At 45.6% G+C, this 17,615-nt stretch overlaps 1 protein-coding gene across 1 annotated transcript in view; it reads right to left on the reverse strand.

The window, feature by feature from the left end:
• The window catches only part of SYNE2 (spectrin repeat containing nuclear envelope protein 2), a 1,843,566-nt gene that overhangs the window by 1,091,958 nt on the left and 733,993 nt on the right, over positions 1-17,615 (reverse strand). The window contains exon 54 of the mRNA XM_078660317.1: positions 15,865-16,143. Within this exon, the coding sequence (XP_078516443.1) occupies positions 15,865-16,143 (279 nt within the window). The remainder of the gene's footprint in view (positions 1-15,864; positions 16,144-17,615) is intronic.

Raw genomic sequence — 17,615 nt, forward strand, 5'->3', positions numbered from 1 at the left:
TGTTATGGTACTTTCGTGCTTTATAAAACATAAACATAATCCCCAAATCACAAGAGTTAGGCCCAGATTTACCAAAGAAATGTGTTTTGCTCTATCAATACAAAGTGACATGAAAGATTACCTGCATGCACTGCCAACACTTTCTGCTATCCGGCTGTTAATGTAGGTAAGGGGAGCTTGTATGTGGCAGGACTGCAAAAGAAACTGAGGCCCTCATCTACAAGAAAATGTTGCAGTGCTGCAAGCCATTTAGCTGACTTTTCATGGCCATGGAAATATGTTTCCCTTTCATGCATTACTCTGTGTGATAGGGGCGTTCCATGGGTGTTGCTGTGGTTGTTTCTAAGTAGCATCCATGGAACCTGACGCATTCCCAGATTTACAACATTTTGCAACTATGGGAATGCTTCAGAATCCTACTCCTCCCCAGGGGAAGTGTAAGGAGATGCAACGAGGAAAACTACTTTTATTCCTTCTCTTTTTTTCCTCTTTCCACATTCTGCAGCATGCATAGAAAGAGGAAAATGTCTTTAATGATTTTTTTTGTGCATGTAGGTGTCACCTTCTAAACAAAAACAATCATCTCCACAGCGCATGGGTGTCAGCGCTGGATTACGGCTGCTGTTTGTGTACTGGCACAGGGGAGAAGCACAGGAGTATGCTGTACCTTGTAGAAATGGCACGTTCCTACCCTTTTATTTTGATGCAGCAGCACAGCAGGGAGGCTTGCTGCGCTGCCCTGTGTCAAAATATTGTAAATGTGGCCATAGATTTCTTTATTGGTAAGTCAATGTAAATGATGTTTGTGTACGAGTGGTAAGGTGCACATGGCAGTGCAAAATTGACTGACCACAGTACAAGCAATGTAATTAATCAATTGGGAGGTGGGGAAGCAACACTCCAGGGACATCTACATTCACTGAAAGTGGTGTGTGTTCACTATGGGTTGAATGACAGAAAGTATGCAGGGGCACAAAGGAAGTTTGGGGCATATTATCAAGAAAGGGCGTTACATTATCGCCGCTTTTATCGGCAGGAAACTGCCGATAAAGCGGCGATAATGGGCTTGATAATATGCTCTATGAATTCCAATCGAAGCCCATGTTAGATGTGAAGACATCTAACATTGGCTTCGATTGGAATTCATAGAGCATATTATCAAGCCCATTATCGCCGCTTTATCGGCAGTTTCCTGCCGATAAAAGCGGCGATAATGTAACGCCCTTACTTGATAATATGCCCCTTTGTCGGTTAGATCCAAATCACAGAAGCAGCTCTGCGCACATCTGTAACCCAATATTGTAATACTAATCACACCAGTCACATGGGTGCACCTTTGACTAACAGGCAATGTCATCGATATGTGCCCTCATTTGCATAGGGCCATGTCCCCATGTAAATGAGTGAAAACCAGTTTCGGGTTACCAAATAGGCAAAGTAGGCACCAGCCCATCGGCCCCACTCCTTTAAGGGGCCCGTGACGACGGCTCAAAATAATTTGATCTTGAAAGAAAATAGCAATCAAGCTTTCTTAAATATTGTTTACAAAAGATAGAAAATAACGAATCAACTCAAAGAAACACAAAATATACATTAAAGACTCTATAGAGAAAATACTGTATTAATGTATTGTACCCATTAAAAACTTAAAGAACCGGATACATCAGATTCACATAACAGTTTGGGCCCGATGTAGGTCGGTCGGTAACGGCTGAAAATCGGTATTTTCGGCCGTTACCGACCGGTATTTTAGAAATGGTATGTAGGGCCACATATTTTACAGATTCGGTAAATTTACCGATCGGTAAATTTACCGATTCTGTAAAATACCGAATCGGTATTTCTACCAATTAGGTAAATTTGATATGTAGGTGGGACTCTTCTGAGTCCCACAAGCCTTACCGATTCGGTATTTTAGCATCAAATTCAATTTGATGTTAAAATACCGATTCCGGTGTGCATGCACATGAAATTGAATTGAATTGAAAATTCCATTTATATAGCGCATAACCACCCGAAGGCCTCGCAGCGCTTGAGACTGATTTCTGTGTGCGACTGCAGGGTAGGATTAGTGCGCTTTTGAAAACAAATGGGTTTTCAATTCTCTCCTAAATGACGTCAGGTTATTATTTTGTCTGAGGGATAGAGGCAAGGAGTTCCATGCCTTCGCCGCTGAGTGAGTAAAAGAGCGGCCACCCCAACGGGCTCTCTTGATTTTTGCTTTAGTTGCCAGATGTAGTGAGGCTGAACGTAGGGTTCTGAGCGGCACGTAAGGCGGTATTAAAGGGTACAGTACTGCCGGGCGAGTTTGATGAAAGGATTTGTGCAGAATGCACATGGCCTTGAATAATGTTCTGGAAGCCACTGGAAGCCAGTGAAGCTCCTTTAGGGCAGTTCTCGCCGACTGCCAGCGAGGGATATTAAACAATAGGCGTGCGGCACAGTTTTGAGTGACTTGAAGTTTTTTTGTCACTGTTGCCGGGGCCCCTAGATATAAAACATTTCCGTAGTCCAGGCGGGAGAGTATCAGGGCCTGGACCATGACCCTCCTTGCCTGGAATGGGAGTAGAGGGAGCACTTTCCGGAGCATTTTCATTAGCCCCACGCATACAGAGGCAGTGATGGTGGCTTGGGACGAGAAGTCCAGCGCTCTGTCCAACCAGACTCCCAGACTCTTTATCTGCTCTTTAGGAAGAGGGGGAGTACCGAGACACAGAGGCCAGTCATCCAAAAAGGAGGTGGGAGAAGAATTACCAAGCACCATAATCTCGGTCTTCTCCCCATTGAGCTTGAGGTGGGAGAGTTGCATCCACCCAGCTACAGCCTCTAGACATGGACCTAAAGTGTTCGACGAACCCCCCTCGTGGTCCAAAGAGACCACGAGTTGAGTGTCGTCTGCGTAGGTGACAATCCGCACACCAAAGGGGAGAACGATCTTCTCCAGAGGCTGCATATAGACATTGAACAGCGTGGGGCTCAGGGAGGAGCCCTGAGGAACCCCACAGCTGAGCGGATGTTTTGATGATGCCACCTCGCCTTCAAATACCTGAAAAAAGCGATCCTCTAAAAAAGAGGTCAGCCACAACAGGGCCGCGCCCGACACTCCCAAGCCACTCAAACGATGTAATAGTGTGGCGTGGTTCACAGTGTCGAACGCGGCACTGAGGTCCAGAGTATAATAGCTGTTTTACCCCCTTGGTCCATTATGGCTCTGGCTGCCTCTGTGACCGCTAAAAGAGCGGTCTCAGTGCCATGCTGTGGGCGGAACCCTGTTTGGGAGACCTGAAGCAATTTATTGGACTCCAAATATTCCCCTAATACTTTGTTGATATGTCTCTCCAACAGCTTACTCATCCACGGAAGCAGCGAGATGGGGCGAAAATTGGATAGGTTGTTAGAATCCAAGTTCGTTTTTTTTAGCAGGGCCCTTACCATTGCACACTTCCATGTGGATGGTACAGAGTTGGAGGTAATGGAGGTGTTAAGAGCCTCCAGCAAACAGGGGCGGATGGTGTCCATTGCTTTTACTAAGGTCTGGGGTGGAGCAGGGTCATTTGGGGATCCTGAGGTAACCTTCTGGACCAGGGAGTCTAAAGTGTTAGGGTCGAGGAGCGGAAAGGTAACCAGAGAGCAGGATGGCTGCGTGTCTAGGTCTAAGGTGGACGGTAGAATGGTACCCCCATCATTTATTGCTAGTTGGGAATAGATAGCCTGAATCTTCTGTGAAAAGAAAGTGGCAAGATCCTCACAGCGGGTCTGAGCACCCTCTGATATAGGTCTCTCAGAAGGAGGAGATATCAGAGATTTAGCGATTTTAAAAATTTCCCTAGGGGAGTTAGCTGCCATGTTAATTTTAGTTTCATAAAACTTGGCTTGAGCAAGTTTTATCTTACTCTTATAATGCCTTATAACTGACCTGTACTCTAATTTTTTAGATTGAGAGCGGTCTTTCCTCCAAGCTCTCTCCGCTTTCCGGCACGTTTGTTTCAGGGTCCTAAGGGCAGGAGAGTACCAGGGAGCAACTTTTGGCCTTCTGATTGTTTGCAGGGAGCATTTTGGAAGGACTAGATCTAGAGAATTAGAGATCCAGTTGTGAAAATTATGAACTGCTAGGTCAGGATCCTCAGTTTTTTGGGGCAGTTGTTCAGAAAGGGCCTGTTCCCAGGTATGAATTGGAAGCACACTCCATTTCCTACCCCAATGCCTATTATGGGTTACAGAGGTAGTAGGAATATTGATAGACCATGTAAAGGGAATTAGGCAATGATCAGACCATGGCAATGGTACCGGTATTTCCACAGAAAGCTTGTCCAAATTGCTAAAAACATGATCCAGCAGATGACCCCTATTATGTGTCGGTTGAAACCCCTTTTGGGTCAGACCAATAGCTTGAAGATTAGAGCGAAGGTTATTGGCAGCAACATTAAGGGGATCATCTAAATGCAGATTTAGATCGCCCAGCAAAGTGAAATTGGCCGAAGTAAGCACAGAGTTGGCGGCTAGATCTGTTATGTTGGCAATAAAATCACCAGAAGCGCCTGGTGGTCGGTATGCCAAAATCCCAGAAAAAGTAGTGGTCGGAGACAGATACAATGAGAAATATAGACTTTCACATGATGATGAAGTGGAGGGGGGGATGCGACAGCTATAGGTATCCTTATAAATAATAGCTAGTCCTCCACCCCTGCCTGACTGACGATTAAGATACTTAATGGTGTAGCCTTGAGGAGTGGCCCACACTACTGTGGGATTATTTTGGGACTGGAGCCATGTCTCTGTTAGGAAAAGGGCCTCTGGGTTATACTCCTCGATCAAAAGCGCCAACTCAGTATGATGCTGTGGGAGAGAGCGGCAGTTGAGGAGGAGCATCTTCAAGGTATGCTGGGGCTGTTGTTCAGCTATACTGGGCGATAAAAAACCCCAATTGCAACCTTTGCAGCGAATGTTGGTGGGATAGGGAGGGGCGATAATAGAACAGGAATGATTACTAGTGGGTCGCAAGGCATGCAGCGTAGGAGCACTATATGAAATGCGCCGCCCTACCATACTTCCTGACCACGAAGCCCGAAGCGTCTGAACGCGGACTGGCGCAGACTGGCTTCTCTTTGGCGCCTCTTCGGCGCGTCAAAGGCGCTCCCGCTGCGCGTCACCGCTGCGCTGGGGGTAGCAGCCTATAAAGGTTAGGAGGTGCGGGGAGACTAGACTGGCGACCTTGCAAAAATGGCTGCCTCACGAGGAACGATCAGGCAACACTAGCGCTTTCCTCCCTCCACGCAAACAGCACAAGATCGCTGCGGTGGACCGGGGAGTGGCGCGACAGTCACAGTGATACAAATGTGTGCATGCACACCTATGCCATATGACAGGCAGACCTGCCCTTAGGGCAGGTATGCCTGCCACATGGCACACGAGCCTCTTTTGGGGGTGCCAGAGGGTGTCAAAGTGACACCCCCTGCACCCTTGTGTAAATCGGTATTTACCGATTCGGTAAATACCGAATCGGTAATGCCCATTCATTCCTATGGGCTTCAAAGCCCATAGGAATGAATGGGCATTACCGGTCGGTATTTACCGATTCGGTAAATACAGATTTTTACCGATTCGGTAATAGGAATATCTGGATGCTCCTACATGTCCCCCCTTCCTATTTACCGATTCTTAATTACCGAATCGGTAAAATTCGGTAATTAAGAATCGGTAAATAAGTCCTACCTACATCGGGCCCTTTGTCTCTTAAAAGCTCATCTTTTGGCAGTTGTCAGTATGCAAAACAAATCCGGTGCAGTGAGTATTGGGACATAATTTGCGAGCGGGACCCAAAATTTCGACATCAGTGGGGCCTCCACAGGGTTTAAGCCGGCACTGGTGAAAAGCTTTGCCCCTGCACCATGTCAGTTACCAACAGAGCCAAACAGGTTGTCAGGAGGCGCACTCACTGTGCATCACCTAGGAAGTGCCCCACATATATTCCAAACACCAATTTCCCCTTTGGGAAGAGGATGCAGGGATTGCAGAGGGCCCCAGGCATTCCTCCACAGGTGGGTAGATGTACACACTGAAGCCACCTGTGTGTGTGAGGGGGAGCTCCCTGTCAGCTGATTACCTGCAATGAAAGATAGTGAAGCAGCTTACGAGCACGAATTGCCCATGTGCTAAGAACACATTCTTTTGTATAATCTGGCACCCTAAACTGATGATGATGAAGTCTGTCGCAGATTGGAACTGTGTGCCCGATGGCCAAGCAGTTTAATACTGCCCTAGGGGCAATTTATATTTAAGCGAGAGGGAGTCAAAACATAAGGTACGCATTTCAACAAGACGTGAGGTTCTTTATATAGAAATTTCAGGGGAAAGATAAGAAACCAGGGCCAGTGATATGGATAAAGTGCACCTTCCAACCCACTTGAATTTGTACTCCAAGAGCAGGCTCGGACAGTTCACCGTATCACAACAAAAATTCTGTTTTCAGTGGTGGCACGAATCGGCACTTGCATTAGGAACAGTACATTAGCGAAAGGAGGATGAGCTGTTCTTCACTATGCAGGCAGCAATGTGGACTGTCTTTGAAAGGGAGGCAGATATTTCCCTTTTGGCAGGTCCTGTGACTCACTGCACTCGCATTGTGGTGGACGTATGGGCGGAAGGGTGACCCATAGGACCCCAATACCACCCTCTGAGAAATGTGGTTGTTGGTTGGGAGGGTGAAACCCTACACAAGCAATAGCCACAATCCTCCTCAGGGTGAACCATAAAAAGTCACTAAATTGACCTGTGATTAACTATCTCATAGCTTAGCATATAAGATATCATGCTTAACTTAGAGGCATTGTGTAAACCATTTATGTAGCACAATAACAATAGTAAATTAAACACAAGACAAATTCCACTCCAATTTAGAAAAAAAGAATAACATGTAATCAATTATTTGACACCAAAACTACAAAAATCCAATCAGTAGAACTTGAGAAATGCCATTTTAAAGTTTTAAGGTAAGTATGGTGCCCTAAAAGCAAAATGTGACACTTATGGTTATGTGGTTGTGATGGAACAGGTGAAAGTCACAACTTCATGCCGAATATGATAGAGTGTGGGCCGGATACTGGGACCAGGTTACTCTCACTGAAAGAGTTACTATGGCAACTTCACACATCAACCTGACCCAAGCGTACTCACCACCAACCTACCCATCACCAACCAAGACAGCCACCTGAGCGAATGGACAACCCTAACTATGGACAAACAGTGACAATCATGCAAATGATTTACTCCAGGGCCCCAACACATACATTCCCCCAGCACGTTTACAACCTTGGAACACCACCAACCAGCACCGCTCTCACCCCACATCATCAACACCTTCATTAAATCCCCCATATTCCTGATGACTGGAAACATGCAGAATTCAATGCCGTCAGAAACCATCAACCAAACCAAACCAATGGCCTCTTCAAGAAATCATCTGGCAACCCAAACCAACTGATTGACCTCCAACCCATCTGACCTCTGCTGGAATGAGTTCCTGATCGCCAAGAGGTGCCTCCCAGGACCTGGAACTTTGGTGTGGCATTGGTTGAGCTCTTTCTTAAAGAAAGGTTTACATCCTAAAGTTGTGGGCTCTTCAGGATCACAAACAGGCCGGTTTGTGGCAAGATCTTGCCATCCACACCGACTGCCAACAAAAAGCTCATGTGAACCTTACTCTTCGCGCAACAGCAACAGCTAGCAGCAACCTGTAACACGAGATCTGCACTTTGTGCTACAGCACTGACAGAGTGCATTGATCACAATGCCAAGCTCCAGCAATGCCCAGCAGGATGTTCACGCTACTGTGAAAACCATCCGTGATGCCTGGCCTGTTCTTTGCACTATAGTGATTACCATACATGATGATCTCCTTGCACCTCACAGCCACCTCCACTGCAAACTGAACTCTTCATGCTGGACATGTGGGTGCAATTCTATCTTAAATCTTTAAAATTGCATATTTCTGGGTCCACTGATTGGATTTTTCAGTCAGTCATAAAGCTTTATTCGAGTTGCATACTCATAAAAGCACAACATACATTTTAAAACAACATAATTAATAATTCAATCAAATACATTTTATAAAACAGTTGTGCAAGCTTTGAGAAATATAAAAATGACACATAATAAAACAATTGTCAAATCAAATTAATAGAAAGGGCTCTGCGCCTGATGGACCAGGCCCACCCCAGATATTTAGCTGTACCCATAACAATAGGCTCCTCAGTGGTGGTGCAGATAATTCTCTGTGCCTCAACTGCACTATTTATCCCGAGTTTCTTGCAAACTGGAGCTAACCAAACCCTTCTTGGGGTGGCGTAGGCATTACAAGCAAATAGGAAGTGACCCACACTTTCATTGGCTGTGCCACAAGCTGGGCAGCACAGGGTATTCAAACTCTTCCACCTGCCTGTTAAATATCTTAAGGGGAGGGAGCCAGATCTTAGCTGGAAGAACAACTTCCTGTCCATGGGGACAGTAATACTGTCCCAATACTGTTCTAACACAGGACACATTTTGGTTTCCAGAAAGCGGCCACCCATTGAATCGGATTAAGCCCCCCCTCCAAAGCCTACCATCTATCCACTCCCAATACATAGTTTTAAGGGTATTTTTGCTTGGGAAAACTTCCCCCCCAGGGTTGTTCCATAGATTGGAAAGACCCAGTTCGCCTAGCATGACCCTTAAGTTTTTCAGCCAAGGTATTTTATGGAAGGTGTCAAATTTAATTATTGCTAGGAACCCATCTGCATAGTGCCTAATCTCGGGTGTAGACCAGAGTCGTCTCCAATATAAGATTGGACGAAGTCGTGCTCGATCGCTAACAGTTCTTCTCCCGAGATCAAGACTCATTGGGATTAATGGGGTGCTCTGGGGAAGTCCCGTAATTCCCCTAAGAAACCTGTTCTCTACTATCTGTAGGGAGGTGAGCTTTTCAAAGCCCCACAGTTCTGCCCCGTATAGGGCCGACCCTATTGCCTTAGCATCATATACAGCAAGGACAGGTTTTATAGGCTTCGTTTTTGATCTTTTATGCTCCACCCGTAGAGCCCCCGAAATCTGCACATGTTTTAGGACCGCTTTTTCTATATGGCGGGACCAGCCCTGGTTGGTTGCTATTTGTACTCCTAAATAGGTGAACTCCCTGACTATCTCAAGCTCAATATTATTCATATATATCCTAGGGCAAGGTTTACATCCTCAAGAGAAAGCCATTAACTTGGTCTTGCCTACATTAACCTCAAGACCATGCTCCAGGCAAAACTCATCGAAGATATTTAAAGCACGCTGTAGCCCAGCGGGAGTCTTAGACATTATTAACGTATCGTCAGCGAACATCAGGATCGGAACCCTGAGGCCCGCTAACGAAGGAGTGTCCACGCTGGCATTCAGCATCCTGCCCACTATCCCGTTGATATATAATGTAAAAAGCAAGGGTGCCATTGCACAACCTTGACGAACCCCTCGTTCCACCGGAAAGTCGATGGATGATTGGCCGTTCACCCCCCATTGGACTTTAGCAAAATTGCTCTCGTGTAACCTCATAATTAGGGTGAGCAATTCTGCTGGAATACCTATCTTATTTAAAACTGACCAGAGCTTGCTTCTTGGAACCAAGTCGAATGCAACCCGCAAGTCGACAAAGGCGACATATAGGCTGCCCCTACCAAGAAGTACCGTACCCCACCGCAACATTGTAAATCGGAACACCTGGTCAACAGTGCTGGTGGCCCTCCGGAAGCCCGCCTGAAAAGGGGAAAGAGAATTAGTCTCATCCACCCATTCCATAAGTTTGTTTACCACCATCTTCCCAATCACTTTTTGGATAGTGGCAATCAAACTTATTGGCCTATAATTGGCCGGAAGGGATCGATCTCCCTTTTTATGTATCGGTATGATAATAGCTCCCTTCCATTGGTCTGGGACTAACGCACCTTTTGCAATGGCATTCCCCAAGAGGAACACATACCTGACCCATCTATTTTTATCATATTTAAAAACATCCGAGGGTATCCCATCTATACCCGGGGCCCTACCCCCTTGTGCAGAACATATTGCCAGTTCTACTTCTTTTGCAGAAAACAAATTGACTCTGGAAAATACAGCTGGAATTACTTCCCCCGCCACCTTCTCTTTTGTCTCTGCATATTGGGACCTAAAGTAGTTCACCCAGGCGGACTCTGGAACATTATTATCAGGTTTGGTTGGGATGCCACCTTTGCCCCACTTCACTAGCTTCCAAAAATGTCTTGAATCCTTGGCTCCAGAGGCCTCCTTTAGATCTTCCCAGTACTTCTCGACCCAGGTTTTTTTTGCCAAGGAGATACTTGAGTTATATTGCTTCCTTGCTGCCCTGATTGCAGCCCTGTCCCTATTTCTAATAGCATTACCCAGGGTTAATCTAGCTACCCTACACTGTTGATTGAACCACCTAGCTGGTTTAGGGGGTGCTATACGATTTCCCTTACATGCTCTCATAAAATGCGGTCTTAAAAGAGCGAAAAGGTTGTTATGTATATCAGTAATTGCCCTGGATCCTGGGACTATAGAACTTGCTAATTCCATGGCGGCGAGAGCATTATCCACCTCAGAACCAATATAGTCCATAGACGCTACATTCACCAGGACAGATGGCCATTTCACTCTGCTCATATCATTTGACATGTCCGGGGGCAAACCATCACTTGCTTTGAAGTGGAAATGGGCAGACTTCCACCATGTGTGAGACACACAGAGGGGGTTGTGATCACTTTCTATCCTACCCTTAATTTCCATATCACAAACCCCCTGCCAGAGGTTAAGACTACATATAACATAATCTATCCTACTTCTGTTGTGACCGTTATCGAATGTGCACACTCCCTCCTTATCTCCTTTTGTTCTCCCATTGAGGGCCCTCATCCCATGTTCCAAACACATAGCATTTAGGAGAAGTATATCCTTCGTCCAGCGTTTGACAGGGGCTAAGTTCAAAGAAGGGACTCCCCAGAGATTGTCTTCCTCCTGCCCCAAAGGGTCTTCAGTACTATCTAGGGGTTCAAAAGTCCTATTTAAATCCCCAGCTATTATTACTCGGTTTCCAAGGGACTTCGTTTGCAAAAAGGTTGATAGGGCCTCTAAGGTGGCAGAACTCCCAATATTGGAGCCTCTAGCGTAGACATTATACAAATCTATCGCCCCCCACTTTTCAGAGGAGATTCGCAACAATAAAATGTCTCTGCAACCCAAATCCCACATTTTCATCGTAATATCCAAGCTCTGTCTAATCCAAACTGGGACCTCTACTTGCAGGAATTGAGAAGTTTAAATAACCTGGAAGGTAAATAGGGTCACAAGCCCCTGTCTCCTGAAAAAAACACAGTTCATACCCATTGATAAAATCAATCCAAGGTTGTAATGTCAACTTGCTCCCCAAGCCTGCAATGTTCCAAGATATAAAACTCCCCACAACAGGTCCATCCCTGCATACTGTTCTTATAGAGCTGGGTATAGGGGGGTTCACAGGGTCATCATCACGCTCTCCCCAATTTTGGTCATTGTCCATAATGTTTTGCTCCACACCTTGAGAGTCAGTAATACTTACTGCAGGTAGTTCCCCACTCCCCAGTTTTGGCCCTAGGTCCCCAATAGGTGCCACATCGAATACAATCTTATCACCAATAATCGCTTCATTTAGCACAACATTAACATTCAATTCAGGGACATCCGGGTTCCAGCATGAATTCCAACAAAATGTTCCTCCCCAACTATTCCAATAGTCAGACTTTGGTCAACAACCCCATCCCAAACATTGCATACCTTCCAAAGAATTATAATTTGGACCATTGCTATGGGTTTGCCATTGCAATGGGGTAATAGATGGAGCAACCCCCACCAACGAAAAATTATTGGAGCATCTTGAATTCCTAGGCGCACCTACTTGGGCACAGATTTGCCTTGGATAAAAAAATGTAAGGTCCACGATGACAATTCCACCACTACTTGTTCCCCAGCCCTGCCTTGTTATCCAACCAGCCACCCTGGGGTCTTGAAAGTTAATAACAATACAATCCCCCCCCGAGTTTTTGGGAGTATAACCAATCCAGTCAGTCCTTCTTACCCCTATTATCAAACCATCCACTTCCCCTGGTAATGGTCTGTTCACCCTTAACCAGTGCATTACCTTGTTTTTGAGCATCTGGAAGGTTTCCCTTTGTCCAACTAGAAGAGATGGTACATTTGTAAGGACCGCAACGTAGGAATAAGAATCCGGGGTAAGATTCATAGGGGGTATCTTTTGGGCAGGCTTCATTGGATGAGATAGAGGTTGTATAGTAGCTGGGACAACTGGACGAGATATAGGGATATTTGATGTTGGCTGGGGATTAGTGCGTGGAACATTACTTGACCTGGAATCGTTGTTCGCCACTGTTCCAACATTATGGTGGGTTTTAGGAATGCTTGATGTGGGCTGGAGATTATTAAGAACAGAAGTGCTGCCCTGCAGACAATCTTTATTTTTGCCCATGGGCACCAGATCTGGGACCTTGGTTGTAATTTTCCCTAAATTAATAGCCGGGCAGGCTGGCACTGCAGGTTTAGTCAATTGGCTTGGTCCCTTTTTCAGGGAACCATTTGTAATTCTTACTGTCTGAGACTTTATCTCGATAATAGGCAAGTTTTTTTCCTTTCCAATCGTTTCCTGACACTTGCTACTCTCATTTAACCTAGATTGGGATTTGATTAGAGACTTTGTGGAGAAAAAATTATCAAGCGTGGCCTGCTCCAAATGATCCAAGCGACTGATTATCTTGTTAACTTGGTCCTCTATGGGTGCCAAAAGGGACCTTAATAGCTTTTCCAGCTCAGGTATTAGTGGATGTATTGAAGGAGCGTTCACAACCAACCCATTCCCCTGGGGGTCATTAGTGATAGGGCTTGGACTCACTACAACAACGTTTCCCCCCTCTTTTAATGGGTCACCACTTTCACTGACCATACTATGCTCCTTTCGTATGGGCAGAGAATTTGTCGTGACTTTCCTGACTTTAGTTGGAGGTTTAGAGGAATAACATTTCCTCGGAGTGGTATTCCTCTTTCTTTTCGCGCATGATTTTAAAATAAGCGCACTATTGGACACACTAGATTCAACTATACAGTTCGGGGAGTCAATAAAATTTACAGGAGGAGTCGTAGACGGAGTGGGGATCTCCGATCCTTAATTAGAACCACCCTCGGTTTCCGAGATTAAAGGAGGTACATGAAGTGCTTCAGACACAACAGGCAGGGTTATGGACGACAAGGGGGTAACCAATGCCGGGAAGGCTTGCGGTAAACGTTTATCCGCAGAATTTTTAAGAATCTCAATAGACAGCCTACGCTCGGCGCGTTTCTCTGCTAAAGTAATTTCCTTATCAATATCCTGAGTAACACGATTAAAAAATTTATCTAATGGGCCAAGGATGGTTAGTCCACCCTCAGCCTGGGTGGGGACCAAACTTGTGCTATTTTGTGATAAGGACATTATTAACAACCCCCCACAGCGAGACTATTAATACTTTTGTCAAAATAACTCAATATTACACAAATTAAGAAAGAGTCGGTACAATCCCACAAGCTAACAAGGACAGTTACTTAGCCCAGAGTGTCAATAAGGTGGCCCAGCCCGGCCTCCTCCGGCCCCTGACGGCCACGGACGGTCCCGCCCTTGTCCCGGGCGCACTCCCGCGCAGCGGGTCGCTGGGATAGTTTAATAGTAGATAGGATATTTAGGGGTGTGCCTTTACCGTGGTCCGGTGACAGGGGGCGGGGCTAGCAGGGAGAGCGGCCAGGTGTCTTCAATCGGCCAGCAAGGACTCCTGGAACATCGAGTCCTTGCTCCTGCTCGCAGCCCTGCTCGGCCCCACTACACCCTGATGAGTTAGTTTACAAGTGGCGCCCTGTCCTTGCCACGAAGCGAGAAGTTTACTGAAAGGCGAGCTCAGTGATGCAGAGTCACGGTAAGCGATCCCACCAACTCCAAAACTGCTCCAAACACAAAGGGTTCCACCGCACACTAGCAGGGGTGTGCCTTTTCCGTGGTCCGGTGACAGGGGGCGGGGCTAGCAGGGAGAGCGGCCAGGTGTCTTCAATCGGCCAGCAAGGACTCCTGGAACATCGAGTCCTTGCTCCTGCTCGCAGCCCTGCTTGGCCCCACTACACCCTGATGAATTAGTTTACAAGTGGCGCCCTGTCCTTGCCACGAAGCGAGAAGTTTACTGAAAGGCGAGCTCAGTGATGCAGAGTCACGGTAAGCGATCCCACTAACTCCAAAACTGCTCCAAACACAAAGGGTTCCACCGCACACTAGCAGGGGTGTGCCTTTACCGTGGTCCGGTGACAGGGGGCGGGGCTTGCAGGGAGAGCGGCCAGGTGTCTTCAATCGGCCAGCAAGGACTCCTGGAACATCGAGTCCTTGCTCCTGCTCGCAGCCCTGCTTGGCCCCACTACACCCTGATGAGTTAGTTTACAAGTGGCGCCCTGTCCTTGCCACGAAGCGAGAAGTTTACTGAAAGGCGAGCTCAGTGATGCAGAGTCACGGTAAGCGATCCCACCAACTCCAAAACTGCTCCAAACACAAAGGGTGGTGTGGATTTGGGCCCAGATCTTTGTACTGGGGTGAATGTATGACATTGTTCTACATTCTGTCCATCAACTGTGTTTTTTGCAATTTTCACCCCGAGTGGGCTGGGTATGCTCAGACGTGAGTCCCAGGCTCTCCACACCACTGGATTCAAGCTATCCAGGCTGATGAAGGCTGATAGCCAGAAACCGGTCCTTGGATGCTTGATTCCGGTCTGGGAAAGACATGGCTTGGTAGTTCGGACTGGACTGTTCCCATGAGGCACAGGGTCAGAGCTGGTTTGCATATAGCCAGTGTCTAACCCAGGGTGGTGTGGAGTGCAAAAAACGATGGATTTAGGCCCAGATCTTTGTACTGGGGTGAATGTATGACATTGTTCTACATTCTGTCCATCAACTGTGTTTTTTGCTATTTTCTCATGTTGGTGCCAAATAATGTATTAAACTTTAATCTATATTTCTAAATTGGTTTGGGATTTTTCCTGTGTTGCGTTTTCACTTCATTACTGTTTGCATACTGCATAAATACTTTACACATTGTCTCTAAGTTAGGCATGACTGCTTTAATGCCAAGCTACCAGAGGGTAAAGCTCAGGTTAATATAATGACTATTTAAGGTTTACCCTGACAAGAATTATGGCTGTTGCTTGAGAAGGGCTCACACCCCTGAAACAAACCAATTCCTGAGAAGGACCAATGCTGCTATGTTGATTTCCATATCGCTAGTTCCAAAAAAAGACGACCTGGATTTCAGCCCACAAGTAGATGAGATTAATTGAAGCAATACATCCATTGCTTTCATGCTTTCCTCAGTGCAACATTCTAAATAGTATGGGTCCACTCAGAACAGGGTCTCGTGCTTACTATGGATTAGGATTTAAGATTCGGCCTACTGATGGGCACAAATAGGCTGAAATTGGTCTATGACTGCTCGCATTTCAGGTCAGAGGGGACCTCACATGGAAGTTCAGGAGGACTATTCTTATTGAAGCAGGAACTATATTGATTTGCAAATGACTGTTCCCTGAACGTGGCTAAAAATCTAATAGTCTGAAATGTGGCCCAGAGTATTTACTAGTGGCTAGGATAAAGTCAAGCAATGCATCCAATGCTTTTTTGTTTTCCTCTTCATCAAAATATGGCTTTCCATCAGAGTTCCTTAAACTCATTGCAGACACCAATTATTTACAATAGTGTTGTAACACAGGCACATGTATTTTAGATTGTATTTCAACATACCTGAAATGGTCCACTCAGTGCTTTCTCTTCTGCGTCAGTCACTGTTTCAGGAACAACTGACATCTCTTCTTTCAATGAAACATATTTCTCTTTAGATTTCCCATGAGAAATCTCATATCTTGTTGTAATGGATGGCTCAGGTCTCTGGTGTAAATCTTCCTCTTTATTGGTTTCAGTAAAAGCCTTCATTTCCTGAAGTGGTGAAGGAGTGTCTTGGTCAGCTGGCTCACTTGGCAAAATAACCTTTCCTTGTGTTTCTTCTTTCTTGCTAACAGTCACCTGCAGAGTTTCCCCAGACACAAACAAATTAAAGGAACCATAGGGGGCCTTTCTACATTACAATACAGTGGCATATTGAGCATATGAATGCAGCACAACATGGCAAGCAAAGTTTTTTTTCAAAAAGCATTGATTGTATCAAGTCATGAATTTCCCTATTAGGAACCACTGCTCATGAACAACCTAGTCAAGTTTGTGACAGCATTCTAACAAAAAAATGTAGCTAAAATATTTTTTACAAAAGTAACTCCAGAATGTCCAGGAAGTAAAAATCCACCCTTCAGAACTCATCTACCCAATGTCACCATCTCTAGCAACTTAAAATCATATGTGTAATTTCTTTCTAATTCACAAATTTAAGAGACTTATTTTTTTAGAGGTTGGTACTAAAAAGAGATATGCCAGAAACTGGTTACAATTCTGTTTCCTCCACCTTATTAGAGGCAGGGATGTTGGTTTTCCCAACAGTAAAGCCATTGCTAGCTTTGCCATGAGAATAAACTTCAACACTCCCCAAACCACCGGTAAAAGTGCTGTTAGGAGGCTCGCTCTTCATAGGATCGACTTTACAGTGCTATGCTCACAAGCTTTTACTGTGTTCTGGACCTTCATGTACACTATGGATATCCTGGACAGGAAAAATACAGAAATGTCCACCACATTCTATGACAAATCTCCGAGCGAATTTTTTTTTTTTCAATAGGCGAAACTCTGCTTTGATGGTTTGTCATCAGGAAACAAAAAAGTGTAGAGAGCTAATATTTGGAATCAAAAGAGGGCCTGTTAGTTCCTGGCTCCCAGACCACGTGGATAGCAGATGTTCTGCTTCCACCAGACCTGCAGCCAGCAACCTGTCATCCACATATAAAGATCCCTGTTATGTCAGTTGGGACTTTTTGTCAACATTGCTCAATGTTAACCAATCCGTCATGTCATGACTGTATCACAAGCTGATTAACTTTTTTTGCCTTCAAGGAACCCCATTACCCCTACCTGCCCAATGCAAGGTTTTGTTTTTGAAAAACAAAAATCAGTGCCCCCATTCTGCTTTAAGTTTTCTCCAAGTGCATCAAGGATATTATGGATTTTTTTCTCCCCAGTGGTGCATTGCTTTCATGGTGGTTCACCATGAGGAAAAAAGAAAGCGTCAGCTGCCACTTCCTGAAGAGAGCAGGCCCATTATTCAGCAGTCTTGGGGCGACTGGACCTTCGCAAAGAGTATTGCAGCATTTGAGCAAACTAAGGTTTTCTTAGAGGAAAAAAAACTTTCAGATGAATGGGAAGTACTGATGGTAGGGCACATGGGTATCATCCGAAATTTGGTGAAACCCCTGTTCCAGCCTACCTTTAAATCCATCACCACCCCCTTTTGTACCGCTTTGTTCGCCATAAGTTGGCAGGGTATGCTCAGATGTGAGTCCCTTGCTCACTTTGCCACTGGATTCAAGCAAGCCTGGCTGAAGACGGCTTAA

The sequence above is a fragment of the Lissotriton helveticus genome, chromosome 9, assembly GCF_964261635.1.
Source record: "Lissotriton helveticus chromosome 9, aLisHel1.1, whole genome shotgun sequence".
Taxonomy (NCBI): Eukaryota; Metazoa; Chordata; class Amphibia; order Caudata; family Salamandridae; genus Lissotriton; species Lissotriton helveticus.